At 36.1% G+C, this 23,031-nt stretch overlaps 2 protein-coding genes across 7 annotated transcripts in view; both read right to left on the bottom strand.

Annotated features, from left to right (window-relative positions):
- Positions 1–20,501, bottom strand: part of sdk (sidekick cell adhesion molecule) — a 42,720-nt gene extending 22,219 nt beyond the window's left edge. For 5 of the 6 annotated variants that reach the window (XM_069113598.1, XM_069113600.1, XM_069113601.1 and 2 more), the window contains exon 1: positions 19,394–20,220. In XM_069113598.1, coding sequence (XP_068969699.1) covers positions 19,394–19,490 — 97 coding nt within the window. In that variant the 5' untranslated portion in view covers positions 19,491–20,220. Of the gene's footprint in view, positions 1–19,393; positions 20,221–20,313 lie in introns of those variants that run through there. The other variant, XM_069113599.1, reaches the window with a different exon arrangement.
- A 609-nt stretch (positions 20,502–21,110) lies between these two features.
- Positions 21,111–23,026, bottom strand: LOC138180456 (small ribosomal subunit protein uS8A). Its single transcript, XM_069114359.1, has 4 exons — positions 22,879–23,026; positions 22,347–22,481; positions 21,359–21,524; positions 21,111–21,243 (listed from the first exon to the last, which is right to left on the bottom strand). The coding sequence occupies exons 2-4, from the start codon at positions 22,477–22,479 to the stop codon at positions 21,150–21,152; spliced, it is 393 nt and encodes a 130-aa protein (XP_068970460.1). The 5' UTR covers positions 22,480–22,481; positions 22,879–23,026; the 3' UTR covers positions 21,111–21,149.
- Between the last annotated feature and the right edge of the window lie 5 nt (positions 23,027–23,031).

Here is a 23,031-nt window from a genome sequence, read left to right as displayed (position 1 = left end):
TGGCTTCTGAATTCCAGTCTCGACCGTGAACCTCGTTCATTTCGGTCGGCTGCACTGGCAGATAGCCAAATATCTCTTCTTCCCTCCTGGTAACGTGTCTAAACGGCTACCGCGAGACAGTGTACAGTCCGACTCTGTACTCTCCAATGCAATCGCGTTCAAGTACATTACACCGGAGGTCCAATGCCAATCCGAGCCGGCGCTGCTTGTCGTAGCGTCAAACCAGTTTCTCGCCGATAGACGCGGCCTTCTGATGTAAACGTCAAAGAAAAATCAGCGGGCTACGCTACCAGTTACGTCATATCATTCTCAGGAAACAGAATTTCTCTATTTTTGAAAGATTCTTGATTGAGAATGAGTGACTGGAAATGATAACTATGAGATGTTATAATAAGTAGGTTATTCTAAATGTTCTGAATGTAATTTTGAGTGATTTATTTTGATTCTGTATTTATAATCTTATTCTGAGGTTTCCATAAATTACAGACAATTGAAACGAATGATGAAGCTTCGATTGTTTGATGGAAATTTTACTTACTAACCGATTAAATTAACTCATGCTGTTTGAATTCACTTATCCGGACGTGAACTCTTATTAGATCCACGAAAAATTTGTTATTGCGTAGAGAATCAGTGATCTATCTCCTATTATGTGAACTGTAGTTATATAAATTGCTGGTCTGCCGAAAGATGTATATAAATAAAATTTTACTCTATATAGCAAAAACGTTTCTATTTATTTTATTAGGTTTCCTTTATACTATAAAATTTATTACTATTATTATTATTATTTTTTATTGCTCATTTATGACTTTGATTCATTCATTTCAATAATTCCTTAATGCATAGAAAAAATATGTATATCAGATATGTATATGTATATCAATTTCCTAATCATTTCACGCAGTACAATTTTAATGTCAAGACATAAAGTGCAGAAATGACAGGTTTTCGCGTGGACTGCACAATATGCATAGGGCACAATGTACACACGGTCATTGTTCAAGAGTCGAAGAGTAACTCGTTCAGCAGAGCAAAACCTTGAATTAGCACAGAAGAAAATCACCGACAATTCAGTGCACATTCTCACAACTTGTGCATTCCCACGACTGAATCTTCGCCCTTTTTTCGTCTACATTTTCTACAATCCAAGTTTCCTTTACCTAGAAAGAATTTCAGAAAAAGGTTTTGTAAAATGGCTTTTATTAACTCGTTTTTTAAATAACACAGCTCGTCACATTTATTGGAAAATTATAACAAATGATACTACGTCTCTGTTTAGAACAAAGTAAATGTAGGTAAGTACTTTGCAGAATGAGGTCAATAATGGGAATAAGTAGAAGAAGAAAGATATGACTCTGTTACCATTACATATTAATGTGTATTTGTATGGATTCGAAATATAATGTGACCTTATCCTTAATTAGGATATTCTTAGAGTATTCTTCAATAAAATTATTGGTAGAGCTACTTGTCCTCTTTACAGAATATTATCAGAATTGTTCCTCAATATCGAATCTTTTCAGCAGTAATCGAATGTTCTTTCAGGAACAATAATCCCATTTCATTGATTGAATTTTTGTGGCTACGAAAGCGAAATTTACAAAGAATATTTCTAAAATTATGAAATTCGTAAATTCATATGTTGAAGGAAGCAAAGATAACAAGTAAAGCAGAGTAGAAAACTATCTTCTCATAAAAACAGTAGATTGGAATTGTAATCCCAACGGGGTTAATAGTGCAAATTTCATTATACACATGCGAACGCGTGAAGAACGGGCGGAGAGATGCAGCGTGAAACAGAGTGTTTAAAGTTCATTGAACAATCGGCTGGAACGAGGCAGCTGGCGGTTCGCGATATGTAAATGGAACGTAAATTTGTAAGCATCGCGTGCTCGACCTAGAGAGAAAGAAGCCCTTTGAAGGGAAATCCTTCAGGAGAAGGGAGGAAACGCGGCGCACGCTATCATTTTTGCACTACCAAGTCACGGCAGTCTTTCTCCTCTTTTTTTCTTTCGATCGAACGATCGTTTAATCACGTTTCAGGCCTGTTTTTTTCTCCTCTAAAGAAGATTCGAGGTTCAGCCGATTATCTTTCCTGTGCCTGCAGATAAAACCGATAATTGGGTTGCTCGTCTCGGTAGTGAATGAGAATAATAGAATTGAAAATGATTTTATTAAAGAAAGGTCTACTCTCTTCAGTATTTAAGAATCTAATCTATCACATAAATTTATAATATATAACAGAAATCTATTATATCTCTATAATAACCATACAATAGAAGAAGAATGTCAAGTTTGATTATAAAATTGATTGTTTTCTTTTGTTCCCATAATGATTGTTAGACGCAATAAAGGAAGAAGAGTTTCTTCTCATTATTTATGTGGGAATAATCGTGTTGCAACAAGATACAAGTTTTGCAATGAAATAGGAAATAGCTGTTTATAATGTAGTGATATAATCTTCAACTTATATCCAGTTCTGAAATTCATAAGTTGAAAGTAAAGTTGGAATTTCTTCAAATTGAATTCGATTATAAATTCAGTTCGTTTTTATTACGTTTTCGACCCTCGATACAAGTATGCTTAATAATAAATGAAAATGGAATGAATTCTCGAGTAATCTTTTGACGAATCTTTCAATATTATACAATTGAAATAGTCGAACACTTTCGGAGCTCTAACGACAATCGATGGAATTTCTTTTCAGCGATAAACAAGGTTTAAACGCTTGATAGGACCGATTGTACCGAGCTTAGACACTGAAATCAAAGTTCCGCGTTACATAAGGTCGATCGATACGATTAGCTCGTGTATCTATATAACGGTTATTGCACTTTGTTGAATTGGAATTAGTTCATCGCTCTCGCAGTCTTAACTGACCGTTTTACCAACTTGCGTAAGTTGCAACTGGCTCGAGTAAAAGTGAAATAAAAACTAGAAGGCGATCAAGTGTAACAACAATCGGCATCTACGTCATGTCTTTATAAAATTTATCTCAGATCGATTAGAAAAAACTGCTCGTTCCTGAAGTGGAAATACATGAACATAGTTTTTAAAGTGAAACTCGATGGGATAAAATTTCAATCATTCGCTTTAAGGATTTCAGCGTTTGCACGCAGATAGAGCTAATTACAAAATACTGCTATATATAATAATAAAAATTGTTTCACCCACGTTACAGTTCACCACATTATTATATTACATTTGCTTCGCGCTACGGGTGACGTTTAAACTACCAGTACCCTTATCCCAACATACAATACTGCATTTACTTCAGCCAATTATTATTCACGTTCGTGTTATGCTGCGTGAATTCCTACTGACATTCGAAGGACGCACGAAGACATAAGTGGCGGAAGATTACCCTTTGAATCGAGCCATCCCATTTCGTAGCCTTGAGCAGATCCTGTTTTACAACGTCACGGTGACAAAGCGGATGTGAAAGGCAAATGTGCCGAATGAAATTGAAAAGTAGAAAGTCTTTCGATTTTTTACTATTTTCGAGTTTATTATTTTTACCTCTATTCGACTGAGTTATGTACAATAATACAGCCTCATCGTTCTGCCCAATACATATATACACAGAATGGACAAATGACCTAATATGAATTGTGCAATACTGTCCATCCCCAGTACTGTTAGAAAATTACGTTTCTTTCTCAATTTTCCACGTTCTCTTTGTCGTTTATGCACCGCGAAACACGATCAGAAAGGCAGGTTCCCTTATTCATTAGATTAATTTCATTTCGTACGGTTAATGGAAGAAGAACTGGCAGGTTCGTACGGTAGGAAGAGGGCAACCGAGTCCAATTTGGCACACGGCTCGCTGCATGCTTCGTGGCTCGTCTTGAGTGTCCTTACAAGCACCAGGACACTGGACGAGTTTCCGCGTGGTCGACTCGTTAAATTAAGTTCGGCTAAACTGAGCCGTACTTTCCACAAAGAACCTTCGTACATTCACCAGCTATGACGTTCTGCTGGCTATCAAATTAAACAACTGACTATGTTTTAACTATCCGCGGACGATGAACCCATATACGCGTTCAATCTAATTGTAAGTTATCGACATAGCCGATGAGCTCACGTACTTACATACGCGTTTAGGCAAAAACGATTAACGTAGCTGATACTTTCAACGAGAGACTCTGAAAGATCACTTTGATTTTGGCAGAAAAGAAATACAGTATTAGTCCTCAGAATGTTCGGAACAAAATTGTTCAGGACGGAATGCAGAAATTGTAATATATTCTCTATAATATAAATCATACGTTATAAATTCTGTACTTTCTTAAGTCAACGAATGTATTGTTATACTCGCAAGAAAATAGATACTATATGATCGTTAAAGAAACTTGAACGCTGCAATACCGTTATATACATTCCCTACATTTTCAAACATTTCTAAAACAAAACGTAGATACGTCCGATCATCCCCTTAGGATACTTTGCTGAAAAAGAATTATTTACACGAAGGTAGTAAGGACACATAAGGAAGATTCCGGAGTGACAAGACGCTGGGTTAGGTTAGGTTATGTCTTCGTGTACAGAGAGTCCAGAGCGTCGCAGTCGTTGTGATAGCAGTTTCTCAACCAGTCTTTCCTATCCCTTCTCCTCGATCCACAACCGTCCTCGCTGGGTCCCCTTTTATTCTTCTTCTTTCCCGACTTCTTCGACCTCTCTTTCCACGTTTTACCTTCGCGAACTTGGCTCGCTGCTTCGTCTCGACCTTCTCTTTTCCCCTCATCAGGTTTCTCTAGCCGCGTCGTTCGTTTCTCGGGCTCGCCGATGGGACCGCGTTATACACACGAGCGCGTATTCTACAAATTGCTCGGTCAAGAACGCCAGAGACAATCATACCACGAGAGTTCGTTCGTTCGCGGAACCCTTTCACGAGACTGTAATCCCTTCGTCCGACGGTACAGGAAATACCCATCCGAGCCGATATGTGACTAAGAAACCGAAAGGTGTTCATTAAGGGTTCCAGGAAGACCTCCCTTAACTATTTAACTGCCAACGATTTTTCTGGAATTTTTTAATCCTGTTGTTGAATTTAATTGGCTGTCGATGGATTTATTTAAACTTTGATTTTAAATGCATGTATATTTGTTTTGACGTCAACTAGAATACGTTTAAGAAATTAGAATTTAATAGAATTTCTCACTTAAAAATTTAGTGACTTTTGTAAGATTTTCCAAAGTCATTAGAATGTTAAATAAGTTTCGTCTTTTTATTATCAATTTTACATATTTTCAACATTCTAAGAAGAATTGGCTTCTTACAAAGATGTTCCACTGCAAATTTATTGTATCAAATATTTTTGCTAATTCTGATAAAATACCTGGTAAACAAAGCATTATCGTCAGTTACAGAATGAAGTAAAAAACTCGAGCACTGGAAGGTTTCTTAAGCCTTAGCTTGTAGAAGCTGCACGGCTCGTAAATCGTCGCAGTTACACTTAAACTGAATGACTCCACGGGTAATTTGTCGAAGGCGTTCGCAAAAGTAATTTATAGTTGAATTTCTTAACGGAATCTCGTATCCGTGTAACAAAGTGTTACACAATTGTTACGATATTATCTGCGAGTTGCAGCTGCATTATTTGCCACATTGATGGTCGAAGAGAGAAACTTTCTCCGATAACCGTTGGAAAATGACGAGGGGAAAACGAGAAAAGACGAAAAGAACATGAAATTTCTCACAATCATTCGATGTAAATATAACAATGTTCAACAATAGTCTGTATTCAGTGAATTAAACATCTAATCCAAAAATGCTTGAAGACGCTAATGTCAAAGATGCTCGATCAAAAAATACCTCAATTGAGAGTTGTTGGTCAAATTTGCTATTTTACCTTCTTTGTATTCAGCTCGCATCGCGAGGAATAAGAAAGGTAAGCAACGAGCAAGAAATCGCGCAACGCAAAAGTTTCTTAAAAAAGAAAAGCGAAAAGCTTGCCACGTTGGTACACACTTTATCACTCAGTTCACGGCAGGTATATTGCAAAGTTGAAGGGGGTACCGGAAACGCGGTATCATGGTAAAAGTGTAGCTGTACTACGGTATGCGCTGTGCGGTAATAACAGTGCACAAACTGCGGACTACGATTGCACAATCAATTGTACTCGCGTAGCCAAGTTTACGAAAACAGTGCCCGTTTCGTTTCATTTTATTTCACTTCGTTCCTATTGATGTTACGTACAAACAAGATATTTTGAACGGAGAGCGCTATCTATGCAGAGATTATTATACGCTGAAATTGAAGTTATTGTTATACATCTAAATAATCCAATAAATACATTTTTCTAAATTCACAGTAAATCTTAATAAATTTCTCACTGAAGGGATTAATGAAGACATCTTATTAACATCTGTGTAGCAACACATATGAAATAAAACGAATGATTTTTAAAATTCTAAGTTCATGATTTATTTTTAATCTAACTTTGTACATTTATTACGTATGTAATGGAGCTGGGAAGAAGCTGTTTAATCATCGTCTTTGAAAGTGAGGTTCACTGTCTGACGTTACATATGTAATAAGCCAGTGAAACTGTAACACTTTTAATGTCCTTTCGTAGTCGTGCTCAAGTAACCGAGCATTTCCGTTAGTGATAGAGACCTTGAGCGTATAGGTACGCACTGGCAACGTAGTACTTACTACTCCATTCACCGGCTATTTTCACTTTTCACGCATTATACTGCTTCTGGTAACAACAGCGGAACACGAAGGCACAAAAAGGCTTTAAGTCTTGTAAGTATGTATAAAGAAGCATCATTTAATGGAAATATGAGGATTCTGTTGGAATATTGCAAGTCGTGGAAACAATGGACTAACAGACTAACTTGGATAAAATATATGACTGCTTCTATTAAATTTTAACTTTGATAACTTTTTATTTAATAATAATTTCTGATTTTAATACCGCTATATTATGACAAAAGAATTTGGGTGATGTTTCGATGTTAATTTCCACCTTTGATAATTTTTCTGTGATGAATGTTATCTATGAAATACCAGGAAACCGAATGATATCTGTATTAGTTCATTCCCATCTTTGATAATAATTTTTCTACAACGGACGTTATTTATAAAATACGAGGAATGCTATGTGATATCTCTATTTTTTTTAAAGAGATATAATACTTTGAAGACAAAAAATCATAGATATGAGGTTGTTGGTTTCAACTAAATTTTTTTCTGATGAATCTTGAAGACCAGGAACATTTGAATAATTTTTCCAGTGAGCATTATTTACCATATTGAATTCGATATTGAAATTTCAATTATTTTTTACTAACGCGCTTAATTGCTTAGGGATTATAATCTAATAGATGAGGGTTACAGAAATATATTCTAATAAAAGATTGGTAGCATATTTTTAGTATCTCTATGTTCAAGCATACATTATATATAAACATGTCTACGTATTAATTGATAGTTTTAAATTTCTTAATTTTTCACACAAAAATAATCTAAATATAAAAATCTAGACAGAAGTAACGCAAAATACTAAAACGAAACGGCTGTGTGAAAAATCTGCAAATACAACTGATCTTCTTACGCGTAACAGCAGATCTACGCTAATTCTCACAAATGCGCGTACGTATGAGCGTTAGTTAAGTATACTTCCGTCTTCAGAAAAGCATGCACCGTAATTCGTTAGAAATAAAAAGACCAAAGTACTTCGCGCGAGTGGTACTTGGTCCTTTAAAAAACAGCCACGTACAGAATCAGATTACTTCGACTACGGTGACTCCACGAGTTTGTTCGTATCGTATACTTCAGGATATTAACTAAAAGTTGCGACATCATTTCTTTCTTTTCGAACTAATTTGAAGAAAATTACTTGCGTAATTCCATTATATTAAGTAAAGTTTCATTTCGACAAAAAGATGTGAAACATTTTTGCACGCTTAAATTTTTCATAAATGCGTAAACACATAATCTACAATAGTAACGAAAATCCGAATGAAGCAACAAACGGATCAACAAACAAAATCAAACAAGTAAATATCCAGTTGCTGTTGCGCAGTTTTTGAAATAAATCATTTCATTGACCGTATGCGAAAACATGGAAGATCAGCAAGCAGAGTTCGGTGCTCGCCACTCTCGAGTCATGAATTTCAGAGCTGTTTAAGACCGTCTTGATAGCCTGGGCTTCGCCCGGTTGAAAGAAGCTTATAGAGCCAGACTGAAAGAGATCGCCCTCGCTCTTCCGCACAGTCGTTTTCCTCTATTCTCCCCTTTTCTTCGTTTTGCATCTCTATTTCGCTCTTTGAACACCCAGTGAGAGGGACAGAAATCTTTCGATATAACTTCGCGAATCTCGCGAATAGCGGCTGTTTAGCAGCGACCCACAACGAAAGGAAGAAGAACAGTCGGAGGAAAAGGCAGAAAAAGCTGGAAACGAGGCGTGACACGTAGGTCGTTCGCTTCGAAAGATCTTAAAACAATAAAGCTGTTCGCTGACGACGAAATACAATGCGTGTGAGTATCAGATATTAGAGAAAAACGACAGGTCACGCGTTTCAGTATTTTCACGTCCCCGACAGAGAGAAAGAGAGAGGGGTCTCCTAGTCTTAACGGAACCTTCTTCCTAGTCGAGGAGGGCACAAGCACGCTTTGAAAACGTTCACTTTTTTCCATTTGGTAGACTGGTTTCATAACGAACAACACGTGGACGATAAATTTCCATTGAAGGAGAAAGAGAGAGGTTTTCGATACGATTATTGCATCCTTACATCGGTATGCAGCGAATGGAACTGGATGGAAGAATACAATTGGCGAGGCACCAAGAGGTAATTTGATGGAAAAGGAAAGAAAATGTTTCTGCGAAACCCTCGCTTTTTTTTATTTTTGTGTCTTATTTTTTAATTTTCGTATTAAGGGGATTAAAGGCTACGGAAAAAGCTGTTGAGGAAAAGCCTCGAATTGATATTGTAGCATATTATTGGTTTCAGTATGAAACAACCATAAATTGACAAATAGAGAAATATAATAATGGCATAACATATACGTATAAGGCATGTACATATAAATAGTTCTTAAAATTTATTTTGGAATTCATTATTAATAAATTTATATTACCATTGCATTTAGCAAAATAATATTTGTAATTTCACGAATGTTTCATGCTGGTCGAATCGACCAGGATATTTCCGTTCTTACAGTTAATTGAAAAATCTGCGTGGATACGTCATTAGATTCTTCGTATCTGTTGAAAGCTTGATTTCTTCGTATTGCAAAGGCTCAACGGGCAATGGTCGACTCAGACTATCGAGGGTCTTGAAAGGATTCCTTTGAATCGAGTCACTGTCCGTGGAGCACACCCAAGGAATCGTTCGAGTCTGGTTTAGTCATTGCTCGAAAATCTACTACTTTATACTATTTCAAGATGTTAAATAGATTTTGCTATAGGTTTACGTAAGTAAACGTAAAGAATTTTTTATAGAACGATCGAATAAATAAAATTCGAGGTTGACTATCCTTTCTAGCTCCAAGTAAAACTTCAGAAAATGGTCAGAAAATTGCATTGAAGATATTGTCTTAAACTTTGTGCTACGTAATTAAACAAAATTTAATTTCTATTTGACTTCTACTTTATTGTGCTCACAAAGCTGTAAATTTACATACAGATCCGTGATCTATGGGTTACATTATGACACCGAATTTATTTCTTCCATCAGTGTAAAAATTTCATAAGAGTTGCAAGGGGCTTTCGTCCAGGAGCGAAACGAAAGTTTCGAAAAGCGAATCGGTCACGATTCACTGACCGGTTCACGTGGAGGAATTATAGCCGAGGAATTAAGCGATGCACGCGTAATCCTTGGATTTTCGTCGAAACATTTTCATCCTCCGCTTCCCTGTTCATTTCCAAGTCAAAGAGATAGAACAACGTGGCAAATGCAAGATCAGCTAAACCTCGGCCATGTTCCACGCCGGTTTTAACGTTATGTAAAGTGATTCCTTTCGCGAGAAGATAGACCTGCTATGACGCGACTGGCCTGAAGTGTAATTTTTATCTCCCTGGTCGTTACCAAGTTTTTACGGCCACCCAAAGCGATCTAAAGGAAAATGGAAACGTTAGAATATGAAATGTTAGATTTATTTCTTTGTTCTCTAGTTCATTCCTCGCTACTGACGCATACGTTGCGTCCTTTTAATTATCTAAAACTTGGCCGTTTTATTTTGTTCAGATTAATGCAAGTAGCTTGAATCTCTTTTACCCAGAGTAAGTAGTTTATACAAAAGTACAGAAGTATAACCAATCTGTAAACAATTTTCGAAATCATCGAATATAAATGAAATCGAATAAAATACCGAACGTGATTCAGAGCACAGAGATACGGCAAAGTTTCGAGACATTATTTGGATCGATTCATTCCGCAAAATTGAAAGCGTAAAAGCCATTTTGCCCAGGTTTACACCTCGACCATGCGCTACTCTATGAACTAACCAAAGAATAAACCGACGTTGGACGCTGTAAGGAGTGTACTAAAAACGAAAAACTTGATTCTGACTTTACTGTTCCCGGTGAATAGAATCCACTGTCCGTAGAATCCGTCATTCCAGGCAGTTACCTATTCTTCCATAAAGAGGAGAGCTCGTCTCAATCGACCTGCACCGGGGCCACTTACCTGCGTCGATGCGTTCGAAGGCACGCAGCACACGTGCATGACCCTCTCTTTCTCTCTTGGTGTTCCACGGAGAACAAAACCGAAAAGAAGAAGTGGAAGATGAGAAAGCCTTGCCGGGGGCGGTCAGTGGCCTCTGCACCGGCTACTATGAGACGACAGAACCGCCTTGGCTCGGTTCTTTACGTGCTTAGACGACCCTAGCGAGAATAATAATGGGAATTATGGCAAACGATGACTCGAACGCCACGAAAGAAACGGTCATTTCTTGTTACACTTCCACAACATCAGAGACACGTTCTAATGAAAGCCGAGCGATGGGAAAACACGAAAATCGTGTACGCATTCTATGAACGAAGGTTGGTAGATGCTTGCCAGATCGTTTAGTTAAGTGATTGACATTGCCCATTTGTGAATATCATTTCAGCTATTATAAATACGTTTCTTAGATCTTGTATAAATTTGTAGATCATGTTAGAAGTATTGAATTTAAGTCTAATAAGTGAAAGTGAGGACATTTTAACATTTTGTAAAATTACTCAACTGAATTCAACGAATTTTAGACATTCGTAAAAGTATTAATACATTCAACGAATTTAAAAAATGATTTTATTTTCCCGAATAAACCGACAGAATAAACGTATAAAGAATTTAAAATAGGCAACTCGAAACCTGTAATAAAATTCACCTCAAAATGAAAGGTTAAACAGGCATAAACTGATACGAAAAGTTAGAAATTAGTAGCTATAGCGGCAAAGTAAAATTCAGCGCTCCGTGATATACTATCTTTCCGCCGCTTCAATCGATTGTTGCCATCTGAACAAACAGTCGTGTATACATTATAAACGAAACCATGATAATAATAACACAAACGTTCCTGCTTCCAACGTTTTGAAGCAGATGCAACACATTTTCATTTGATCAACGATAAACGAACAGGCAGGTAGTACGTAAGTTTTCACTCGATGAATCAGTGATGAGTGAACCGATTTAGAATTCCGTTAAAAAAAGAAATTTTGGTTAACAAAATGATTAATAGTCGGAAACTGATTAATTTAAAAGATATTTAAAAAATGTTATGTCATCATAATGCTTTAATCATGATTATTTATATATAGTATTTTTATACGTTATAGATTGATTCTTTCAATGTTATATAATGTGTCATGTGCATTCATGAACTGCAACGGGGCGAAAATATGTATGCAAGGATACAGATTCATTTCGAGATCAAACACACGACCCAAAAACGATTCTAGGGGATGTAGATCGCTCCGTTCTTTGAAACACAAACGTTTGTCGTTCTGTTCAGCAACTTTTCTCATATCTTCGCGTTCGTACGAAACATTCCAATGGGAACGAGGTGAGATCTTTACTCGCAACTCGGCATCGTTACAAAAGCTTATTATTAGTTCCATAACTTGCTTCCCTCGCTTGCATAGTATGTAATCATTTTTACGATTTGTTCGCAATCAAATTAAATATTTCACAAGAATCGAAATTCTTTCTCCAAGAAGGAAGACAAAACAAAACAGAGACGATAGTATAATAACGTTAATTTGAAAGTAAAGCCATTTTATACAAAGCTACGTTTAGGTTTGATTTTCAAACGATTTACTTAGTTCCATTCAAAGAATGAGACGAATAAAACCAAAAACAAAAACTGCAGTTAAAACATTCCTGCGAGATCCAATAGCGGGCTGTACTTTCATCGACCACTACGTCGACGAAGGTACAAAAGCAATCGGAAACGCAAAACTTGGTCGTTTCATGGAAGCGAAGAGGAAGTTGTAACATGCTGAAGGGCGAATTGGCCCGCTATCCGCTATACGGAGAAAGATGACGATAATGAAGATGATGCGGTGAAGAAATAAAAGGAAAGGAAAGGAGAGGGGGACATCCGGCCGACGAGCAAAGGCATTCATACACGTTTCTTCGTCGCCGTGGGGTAACAGCAACGCACTACACGTGGACAACGAGCCTAGAGATTCTCGTATGGATGGTAAAGCGCTATGAAACGATCTAGGTTCCGATCTTTAACCTCTTTTACGATCTTCAACGAAATATCTCGCGACTTAATGTTATTTACCTCGCATTTTGATATCTCGCGTCTCGTGACTTCTCTTCGTTCATCACTGATCCACGAAAGTATTTGAACATTTATCACAGCAAACTTTCCAAATTTCATTAACACGTGAGACTCGAATGCTATAATTGTCCATATTGCTTACATATTAACGTTACGATAAGAAACAATAGTGCAATGTATAATTTGCAAAATACGAAAACCCCAATACTTGACTAACGAAAAAGCTGATTTTTCCCATAAACAATATTACCTACTAGCCATGTTGGTAGGAGGCTTTCTCCTTCTATCTTCATTTATTAACATGGCCTATAACCAATTGGCATCGTGGATCGTTACCCTCACTTTTCCTAACGGAAGGTGCGAACAGCGAATCCGCGTTGTCAATTAAAAAGGGCACACCCATACCGAGCTTTCCTCCGTAATGAGACGAGAACACCTAGGGAGAAATAGACAAAACCCACGAACAGTGAACATCTCCCCGATCAGTCTCAATTATTGTCAACCTGTGCTGTGCTAGTAAATAAAGTTGGTTAGAAAATAAAGACAGTAGTTGTTGACTCAACCTTCTTGTTTTATCAACCAACCCTTAAGTTTACGTGACAATAGGATAGCAGTTAGCACAACGAAAGACACGAGACTAAAGGGAGCAATTGTCGATTAACAAATAACCTAAGTAGATACATAACGGCAATTTATCTATTATAAAACGTATCCTCTCTCTGTCTATTCGTACGAGTGGTCAATTGGAAAATTGATAGATCTTATTCTTCGCGATATCTTTTAATTGTAAATTATTGAATTTCATGAAATTTTAAAATGAAAGAACGAGGGCATATTTCATAAAGTGTTTGACAAAGAATCTTCTCTTGTCACAGAATTAATAATTAAACTAACGTACATACGACAAAGACAGTCAGTCTAGATGATTTTAAAATTCGTTCGTAGCCATACCTTGCCAGGCCGATATCTTGCCAGGAAAAAAGGGCAGATACCTGGTGAAGGTGAATAGGACGCTGTAGAAAATGGTAGAGTGGAACAGAGGCCAATACACGAAGGGAAGAGCTGGTGCTCGAGGACCAGGTAAAGACCCTTGTCCTCTATTGTACTACGGTTTAAGCTGACGCCAGTGATAGATACCTTTCTTGGCATTATATGCTACTCATACCACCAAACGCTTACCTTTTACACGGCACAGGTTACCGAACGTATGGTCTTTTACCTATAGATAACACAAGACATTTCAAAATTTATATACTTGGAAAGCTAATAGAATTCGTCAAATAATATTTAACTGTTTAATTTGTATGCTTGAATTTTCTACTATTTTAGATATTTAAATATTTTAGCATTCTTGTTACTAAACAGAAAATTTTCTCAATTTATTCAACGCGAAATACATTGCACAAAACAATTTGAAACTAAAATGAAACTGAGGCTTAAAAAATTCAAGGACCGCAGCAGGCAGCAAATTAGAAATGTTTCTCCGATGGTCCATAGCTCTGGACCATCCAGTATCGTTGCGACCACAACGAACTGGAAACACGAGAAATCTTCTCTTCCTGCCGATCCACCGAATCCGATACTCCGCCATATTACGCGTAATCACCCCTTCTCTGTCTCTTTCACTCTTTCTCTGTCCATAATAATAATAATTTAATGATCGTCCAACCGTTACTCTCCACATTGGGGGTGATGTCGTGTAACTTCGCTTTCGTATCGTTGATCGCGGGCGGATCGTTTGCATTGCGAAAGCAGGAAGTCATTACCAACGCGGCGGTGGGATCGCGAAACGAACGTTTTCAGAGCGAAGTATGTAGATCGTTTGATATCTTCGCAAAGTTGGAGCACGCGGCAGGGCCGCGTGAAAATGGTAATTACTGTCGCAACACAGATGAAGTTTTTTGTTACAACCCTTGCTTCATTTTCGAAGCAAACGTGCTCCCTTCCGTTAAAAAAACTTCCTAATTTCAAGAAAATTACAAGGAAGTCGTTGTTATTATGCGAATTTTATGGCAAAACGGGTATTAGCTAATGCTTGATCTCTGTGTTGTAGAATTTCTGATAAATAGTATGATATTAAAATTGCTGTAATGAAATTTTAATATGGCGATTGCTTTATTCTGTTACTAATCTTGAGGAGAATATAAGAAAATTATGGCTGATTTACATATCTTTGCGTTTCATCGATAGGTTCAAAGAAATGGAACTTTGTTGTATTAAAAAGATCTCAAAACTTTTTATTCTTTTACGTCATAATTGATCCCTCAAGCCTGCAAAATCAATTTCATCTGGAAAAAATTCTCGAAGAACCGTTCTATTAGGAAATGAGATACAGTTGACGAAAAAATCAGCATACGTTCCTCGAAATAACGACATTACGAAGCCTTTTAAAAGCTTGGAAAAGGTAGAAATACATTCTGATAATTCGTACTTTTTCTCTTTCATCGTATTTAAGGATTGTTCAACACACTACCGGTCGCGTTTTTAAACGCGAGACCTCGGCTTGGTTGTCGTGTGTTCTTTTCCCTACGAATCGTTCGCCAATTTACCTTTACACCAGAATGCACTCATATACTCTTTACTCGACTGCATCATGTCGACCGTCGACCTGGAAACACGAGAACACTCGTTTTCCTTGCGACGCGTATACGAAATATGTACCAATTTCGCGTACACGGTGTTTCTACAGTGGAAAATTTGACTGTGAAGCTATACACTCGTATGTATGCGTTCTCTCTGCTTTTTAATCGGAGCCATTGCCCGTTGTTCCATCGTGTCGAGGTGGTGTTAAAATGAAAACGATGAAGGGTCGCAAGAATAGTTCTTTGCTCTTCCAGAAATTATTAGGCATGGTAATGGACGCTGTTTTTGCACTCAGATATATTAAGCACTAAGAAAGACGATCATTACTCGGATTGATAATCTCTTGAATATATTATACATGCAATAATAATTTTTTTGTTTTGAAACCTTCTTTTTTTACACGTCGTTTCATTTCTATCGGAAATAAATTCTGCCCTATATGTTATGATTTTATTCCTATATATCTGAATAAGTTATACACAGGCTGTATTCTAATTATTATTAATTACATCTTGAGTGATATAATAAATTATATACGGGCTTGTTTCGTTTTATATACTAAAATAAACTGCTAAACAAGTTAATCAATAATATATAATATAAATAAATTGTTAACTTTTTGAGAGCTTAATGATTTCATACTTTATATTGTTAAGTAAATATGTATGGAATAAAAGAAAATATGGTGTATAATAGACCGCTACGTATGATTAACCTACGATAGCACTGAATGTTTTAAACAACACAGATAAAAGAATTTGTAAATGTTTAGAGTACTATGACACCAGTTTGAGCGTTTAATAAATGGCTGTGCTAACTCGCCTAACATATTCACTTCACTAAGTGCGTATGTAGTTATCAACCATACCATACAGTGTATTATAGTTCATTACATTAATACGTTCATTGTCAAAAGAAAAATTCGTCTTGAAAGAATTAAAGTACTCAGTACTTTTTCCTCTGTCTTTAAATAGTTTGCGCATTTTTTTCCTGCATTCTTTTAGATTCAGTCAGAAAGTAATCTATTATTATCCACCAGTGAGTAATGAAGAAGCATACCTGAGTGAGCTACACATTCGGCTAGCGTGTACGTACTACTCTACCATCGATAATTAGTATTAAAGAGCGTGCATCCGTATACCATCTTGATTACATATGTAGCTAACACCGATGCACGTGATCCTATATTCTTTCATAGGCTGCTCATTGTTAGACCGCGGATATTTATGAGAATGTATAAAGTATATAAATTTCATGCAGTAGCAAATATAGCAATTAGTCTTTTGAATGCTATTAAATAATTTAGATGTCGAAAAACTAAAAGTGAGTCTGAAGGAATGTTACCATCTTCGTTCCAGACTTTTCATTTTATGTCTGACCGACGCAGGCGTAGCTTCGTATAACGAAGACAGTCAATCATTGATTAAATTTTCTTTAAACAACACCAGCCTTTGACATACCACGCCGTCGATAAGAAGAGATAGAGGACGAATTTAGGCAACTGGAGCATCATGCAAGCTGCTCCAAATCTTTACACCACTCCGATTATCTTCTTTCGAAATTTAGCTTGTATCAGGTTAAATTTTTGTTAAATTATTCAAAAACTAATTTAGGATTACTGTGCATATACATCCATGAATTGGAATCGTGGCACCTGTATCGATTCACATGGAAATCCTTGGTCGGTTCCTTTGAAACGCGATGTGAAGAAGGGAAAATAAAAATCCGCGAAAATCCGTCCCTCCTATACACGAGAGCGTAGGAGCCACCCTAATTGAGATTTATTACGACGTTAATCCGGCCAATTGTGTGAACGAAGTTAAACCGTTGACCTCTTGGTTGACGATCCGAAAGAATACATACAGCACGTGCCATGGTCTCGCCTTATACGTGTATTGCGATAAATAATGTCGCCGCCATATCGTAGGAAAATCTGCCCCAATTTCTCGACTGTTTTAATAAACGAATTTCCGGCACGGTGTAAGCACGAGTATTGCCTCCGCGTTTATTCGGGATAAAATGCTTTAGAGGAAATATGCTACTTTGTTATCGTACAATCCGTGAAAATAATCGGTGTTCTAACTTGGAATAATATTATTTCATAATACATTTTCATTTCAGTAATAGTAAAAAAAATATTTTCATTGAACACGATAAAATAGAAAAAATTAATTTCATAACTTATGTAACTTATGATTGCGTTAGATATGTAAAAATTGTCGTCTAAAAATTTAAATCGACAATTTCTTCCGCGGAGTTATCGTAGTGTATAAAGTAATGCTCGCGACTATTCTTTTAGGCTAATGCATGCACTCATAAGAACAGAGCATAAATCCGCGGCGGCATTTGGCGGTTGTTCTACCGTATAAAACAACTTATGGCCCATTAACGAGAATCCACTTAACGACGTTACGCGTGCAATCTGTCCTTGATACCATTCGTAATGAAGCGCATTATACTGCCACTAGGAATGGCTACCCATCGATACCGTCGCAATAAATCATATAACCGCACAATTAATTCCATAATCGAGCGGAACTGCACACTGTATTAAGTCACTTGGGCGTAAGAAATTTCACGCAAATAAAAAGACCTAATTTAAATTGGAATTTATTGTAACGCAAAATACACTCGATATTAGATAGTCATATTATATTAAAAGACCCTCTTTTGTTCTAGATTTAATTATTTAAATCAGGGCTTCTCTCAAACTTTTATGGGACGAAGCCCACTTTCAGAAACAATAATTATGATCAACCCGAAGATTACGCAAAATGTAATTACTACCGAGAATTGATTAATAAACAATTCAAAATTGATTTGCATCAGATGTGCAAGTTGAGAGAAGCTAGACAGCAATAGTAATCCTCATATGGTCTTTAATTAAATCGATTTTGAATTGTTCATCCAATGATTCTGTATGAGTAATACTGTCCTGACGAATATGTAAATTAATCCCTAATTGTAATATTTAACGCGACCCATCCAAAAGTAGCCCGCTATCCACCAATGGTTCGCACCCACACTTCGGGAATTTCTTCAAATTACGATTTTCTAGGTTTAAATATTCGACACCTATCAGTTTCAAAGATCCGAACGCACGTAGTTCAAAAGGTTAATGTTAAATCGAAATACACATTGCGAAGAAGCTTCGAATTTCCTCTATTTTGGGCAAATATCCGCTCATTTCTTATTCACGTATACGCAGATACGTGGATAAAAGCAATTTGGCCAAATGCCAAGAAATCATTGTTTACTCTACTCAGCAATGTTCCCCATGTTTAAATCGCTGTGAATTAGGCTTGACCCGTTTCAGGAACCGTTTGGTTCGATTCTCTGTCGTCTCGCACTCACGTTGAACGTTCATCGTTGTCACAAATATTGTAACGGCGAGTGTGTAACCTGTTCTCGTGCCAGTTTCATGACAAAGCGAATACAGTTTGTACGCGTAATAACGACAGCAATTACCGGCAACCTCGAGAGAGAGTTCACGATTTATCATCCAAAAATCCTGCACCAATATAAATTTCAATAATCACGTCGTACATTTTCGTATCGTGACACCTCCAAACACGTTTAATTCGAAAACTGAAAAATATGCTTCATATTGCTAACACTTAGTAAATGAAGTTATAAATTCCCCACAGCAATACATAGTAATAATCAGCAGTTAGCATACCATTTCGTTCCATGCAACTATGTAAAGTTATGCATAAGATATTATCTTTGAGAGAAAAGAAATTTAATAATTCTTACATCAAAGCGTAGAACAGAAAATAAAAGTATTTCGTATTTTTTTCAACCTTGCTACAATCATCGAATATTTATCTTTCAATTTCAATCTTCTTTCAACAAATAAAAAGACTTCTAATGTCTTAAGAAAAACTGAAACGAGAAACTAAACTTAAGAAACTTATTTTGACCATAGAAAATCGCGTACAAATTGACCTAAAGAATATAGTAGAGTTAATAAAAAGATGTTCGTTTTAAACAAAAAATTGTACGGGTAAAGAAAACGTGCGCGATATATGCGAAAGAAAGTCAAAAAATGGTGAAGGGGATGAAAATGGGCGCGAAAACTCACCGGTGGCGCAGGCGCTTCCAGCGATCCAAATGAAATAAACAGCGGCAAACAGGAAGGTCGACAGGTCCGCCACTGCATTTCTCCACGGCATCTCCATGTTACTTTGGTGAATTCCTTGCCGCTCTTGCCCACTTGCACCACTTCCTTAACACTTCAACCCGGGAACGTCATACAAATTCCACGACGAAGTTACGCAAACGAGTACCAACAATTCCTATACGATCTCCACATTTTTAAGTTCACGTGCGAATTCAGCCTCGAGTTGCGTTATTTCTTTTTAGTAGGCGTAACGGAAGAGTATTACGGCGTACACCTGTGAGACAACATTCCTTTTACTTGCACTCATAGTCCCTCCTCCTTTCGAAAAACCAAATGTCTCGAAGCATCTGTACTGTTTTCCATTCGACTTTTGATTTAATGCAATACGGTAATTGGTTCTTTCTTCTTTCACCTTGGACTTAATAGTTCAAGTTCCTAAGCTCCCTCGTTAAAATTAGCATTACGTATCGTTGGATGTTACCTTGCGGTTCATTTTCACATTCCGCATCATTTTTCGAAATTATACACGTGAAATGCGGTCAGTCTCATAAAAATGTAAACAAAGCTTTGTAATCTTATCGTCGGAAGATGTATGAATTAACGGATGAGATCACACGAGAATTGTTGCAGCAACGGGGAAAAAAAATTATGAATTTTTACGAGAATTGCACGATACACCGATCATAGAACAGGTAAACTTGTACATATACTCAAAATATTAAAATCCAAATGTCAACGCACTTGATTTCATATTTCTTATCGAAACTTATTATTTCTAGCAATTGCAATGTACGTGAGAAGTGAAGTTTTCATGCATTCTTCCGTACGGTTGTCTCTTCAGGTAAATCCCAGGTAACGCGGCACAAAACGGTCACACTCACCTGGTAACACCTGGCAACACCGTTAAATTTGTTAGAAATGCTCTAATACGTTCTTTTTATTCAAATTAAAAACACAATCGAAAAACTTTTATTTACGAAACCCTAACGAAATGTAAAAACTTGCACGACGCGACGCATGATGCGAACCGTCCGTGAGTTTCGTTCGAATTACAAAGTTTTGTTGACTGGCCGTCATCGGCTGCGTTCACAGAAGGCGTAAAGTTGAAATCGCAACCACGCGCATGCTCGAACTGCCCTAATGCTGTTCAACCAATCAACAAAAAGATACGGCGGCCAATCAGAAGTTTTCTGGATGTTAAATGCGTTGGTTGGTTTTTGCTATAGCAAATTTATAATTATCACATGCATATAAGAATTTATTTTCAAATAAAAAATACTTTTATTTGGAACGCGTTAATATTACTCGTTATTATAAACAATGTAGAAGTATTATTTTTATATTATATTATAGTTTCTATAAGTTATTGTACCTTGAAATATATACATTTCAAATTTGTACAGAATACGTTAAAATAATAATTGTTACTCTGATAATTAAATTTTTTACTATTATATTTCTTTAACATTTCCATTAATATTTGCCTTTAATTTTGAGAAACATAGAACTACCATATTAAAGTATAAATACTACTATAAATTACTACAGATATATTAAATTTCTTTTATTGTAAAAATTTTAAAAATAAACAAGCTTGTAAATTATTCGAAAAAGATAAGGAAACAAGAATCAGGTACAAAGATAGTTACTTTATTTTAATAAATATAGAAAAGCAATATTTTCGATATTAAGAAATTTTTATTGAATTAAATAAACATTAAAAGAAAAACCCAAGTATTTTTCCTCCAAGATGCTTCCTTCTAGCTTCTTCATGATCCATAATTCCTCCACTTGTGGTCAACACAACATATCTAAAATATTTATAAATTATAATTACACCATGAAAATACAAAAATATTCATTGCAAAACCATAAGTTTCTCTATAAAATATAACACTATAAATTTCAATATATATAAACACATACCCAAACTGTCGAGATGGCAACAGGTTGTTGGTCCATTTTTCAATATCATTAATTGGGACATCAAATCTTGGTGAAATTACGCCACACTTGTTTAGTCTTCCACTAAGATTTACTACAACTTTGCCACTGCGGTGATCGTCAACAATTTCAAATTCTCCAATATATCCTTGAACATCAAAAGTAATTTGGTAAAAAGATCATGTATGTATTACATATGTACATGAACTTAAGGGGGTATTCTGGTCTAGAAATTTGAAAACATCGACTATTTTTTCTTTTCATATTTCCAAAGTTTAGACATTCAAGAATATGCCCTTAAAAGGATTTTTCAAAAATTTCAATTATTTTATGAGTTACAGCCATTTTTGTGACGCAGCATCTGCTCCGGTCCGACCGGGACCAATGTGCAATAAACGGTAGACGCTGCCCGAATACCTACGTCCCAAAACTTTAAACGCGTTTTTCTCGAAACTACTTTTTTCGAGTTGGCGTGCACGATATCTCAAGTTCTAATGAACCGATTTATTTTAAATTTGGTCTGAATATTCCTTATATACTCCTTTATCGTCCGGATTACGCTCAGCTCAAAATCTTTAATATTACTATTTTTTAAACGTTCGGAATTGTCAAAAAAACGTGCGAAATAAGAAATTTTTTTTCAAACGGCCGTCATTTTGTGAAAAAATGTTGTATTGACTTTTCCAAATTTCAGACGATAGCGGCATCCATACTAATTAAGAATCCATTCGCATTTTTTGTTTCGGATGACCAGAAGGGTTGATATTATGCACGCCACGACACTCCATTTTTTTGGCAGCACCCACTTTTAAAAACAAATATTTTTTGTTTCGCTTGTACAAAGCTTAAAAAATCGCCCGAAATTCATGCCTCTAGACTAGAATACCCCTTTAAAGTCAGAAATTAAAGTTAAGAAATAAAACAATTCTTTTACTATTTCATAAATAAGAAAATGTTCGTGTAGCCTTACCTTTCCTCATCATTACAGTCAGAAATTTAATGATTACTTTTGAACAGGGCCTTAATAGCACCTGTCTTTTTCCACGTTTTTCAGCATTGTTAATGGATTTGAGAGCATCGCTAAGAACGTTCATACGCACCATGGCTGAAAATAAAACGTAATTTTAAGTTATTTAGTAAGTATTTAAAAACTACATGTACTTCTAGGAAATACACAAGTTGTATTTCAAAATGTCAATAAAACATAACCTATAAAGAAAATGGATGAAATTCTAAATGTGTAACTTAATATTTTTATAAGCGTTAGTAATACGATATAATTAGCTTGAATAAAATAATAATCAATTTTAAAGAATACAACTTAAATTTTATAAGAAACAGAACAATAACAATGAAACAGGCAATACCATCTCACTAACCACCTCATACTTTTTTGAGTATTATAATAAATGCAAAATATTATTATAGATCAATCAATTATTAAATCTAGAAACTAATTCATAATTAATTTACATTGGATGAATTTGGAAAACTAAGATTACCTGCGATTTATAATTTAGTTCACCACAGCAACGTACACGCTCGACTAGTTGACCAAAAAAGAGAAGTTGGAAGTCAGGGTTACCAAAGTAGCCACGTAAATTTGCGTGTATCCCATTGGTTGAAATTCTTTGAACTTAAATAATGATTCAGCA

This window comes from Bombus flavifrons, chromosome 5, assembly GCF_040668555.2.
Source record: "Bombus flavifrons isolate JBK064 chromosome 5, iyBomFlav1_principal, whole genome shotgun sequence".
Taxonomy (NCBI): Eukaryota; Metazoa; Arthropoda; class Insecta; order Hymenoptera; family Apidae; genus Bombus; species Bombus flavifrons.
Note: the sequence above shows the minus strand (reverse complement) of the source record. Positions and strands in the feature narration are given on the sequence as shown.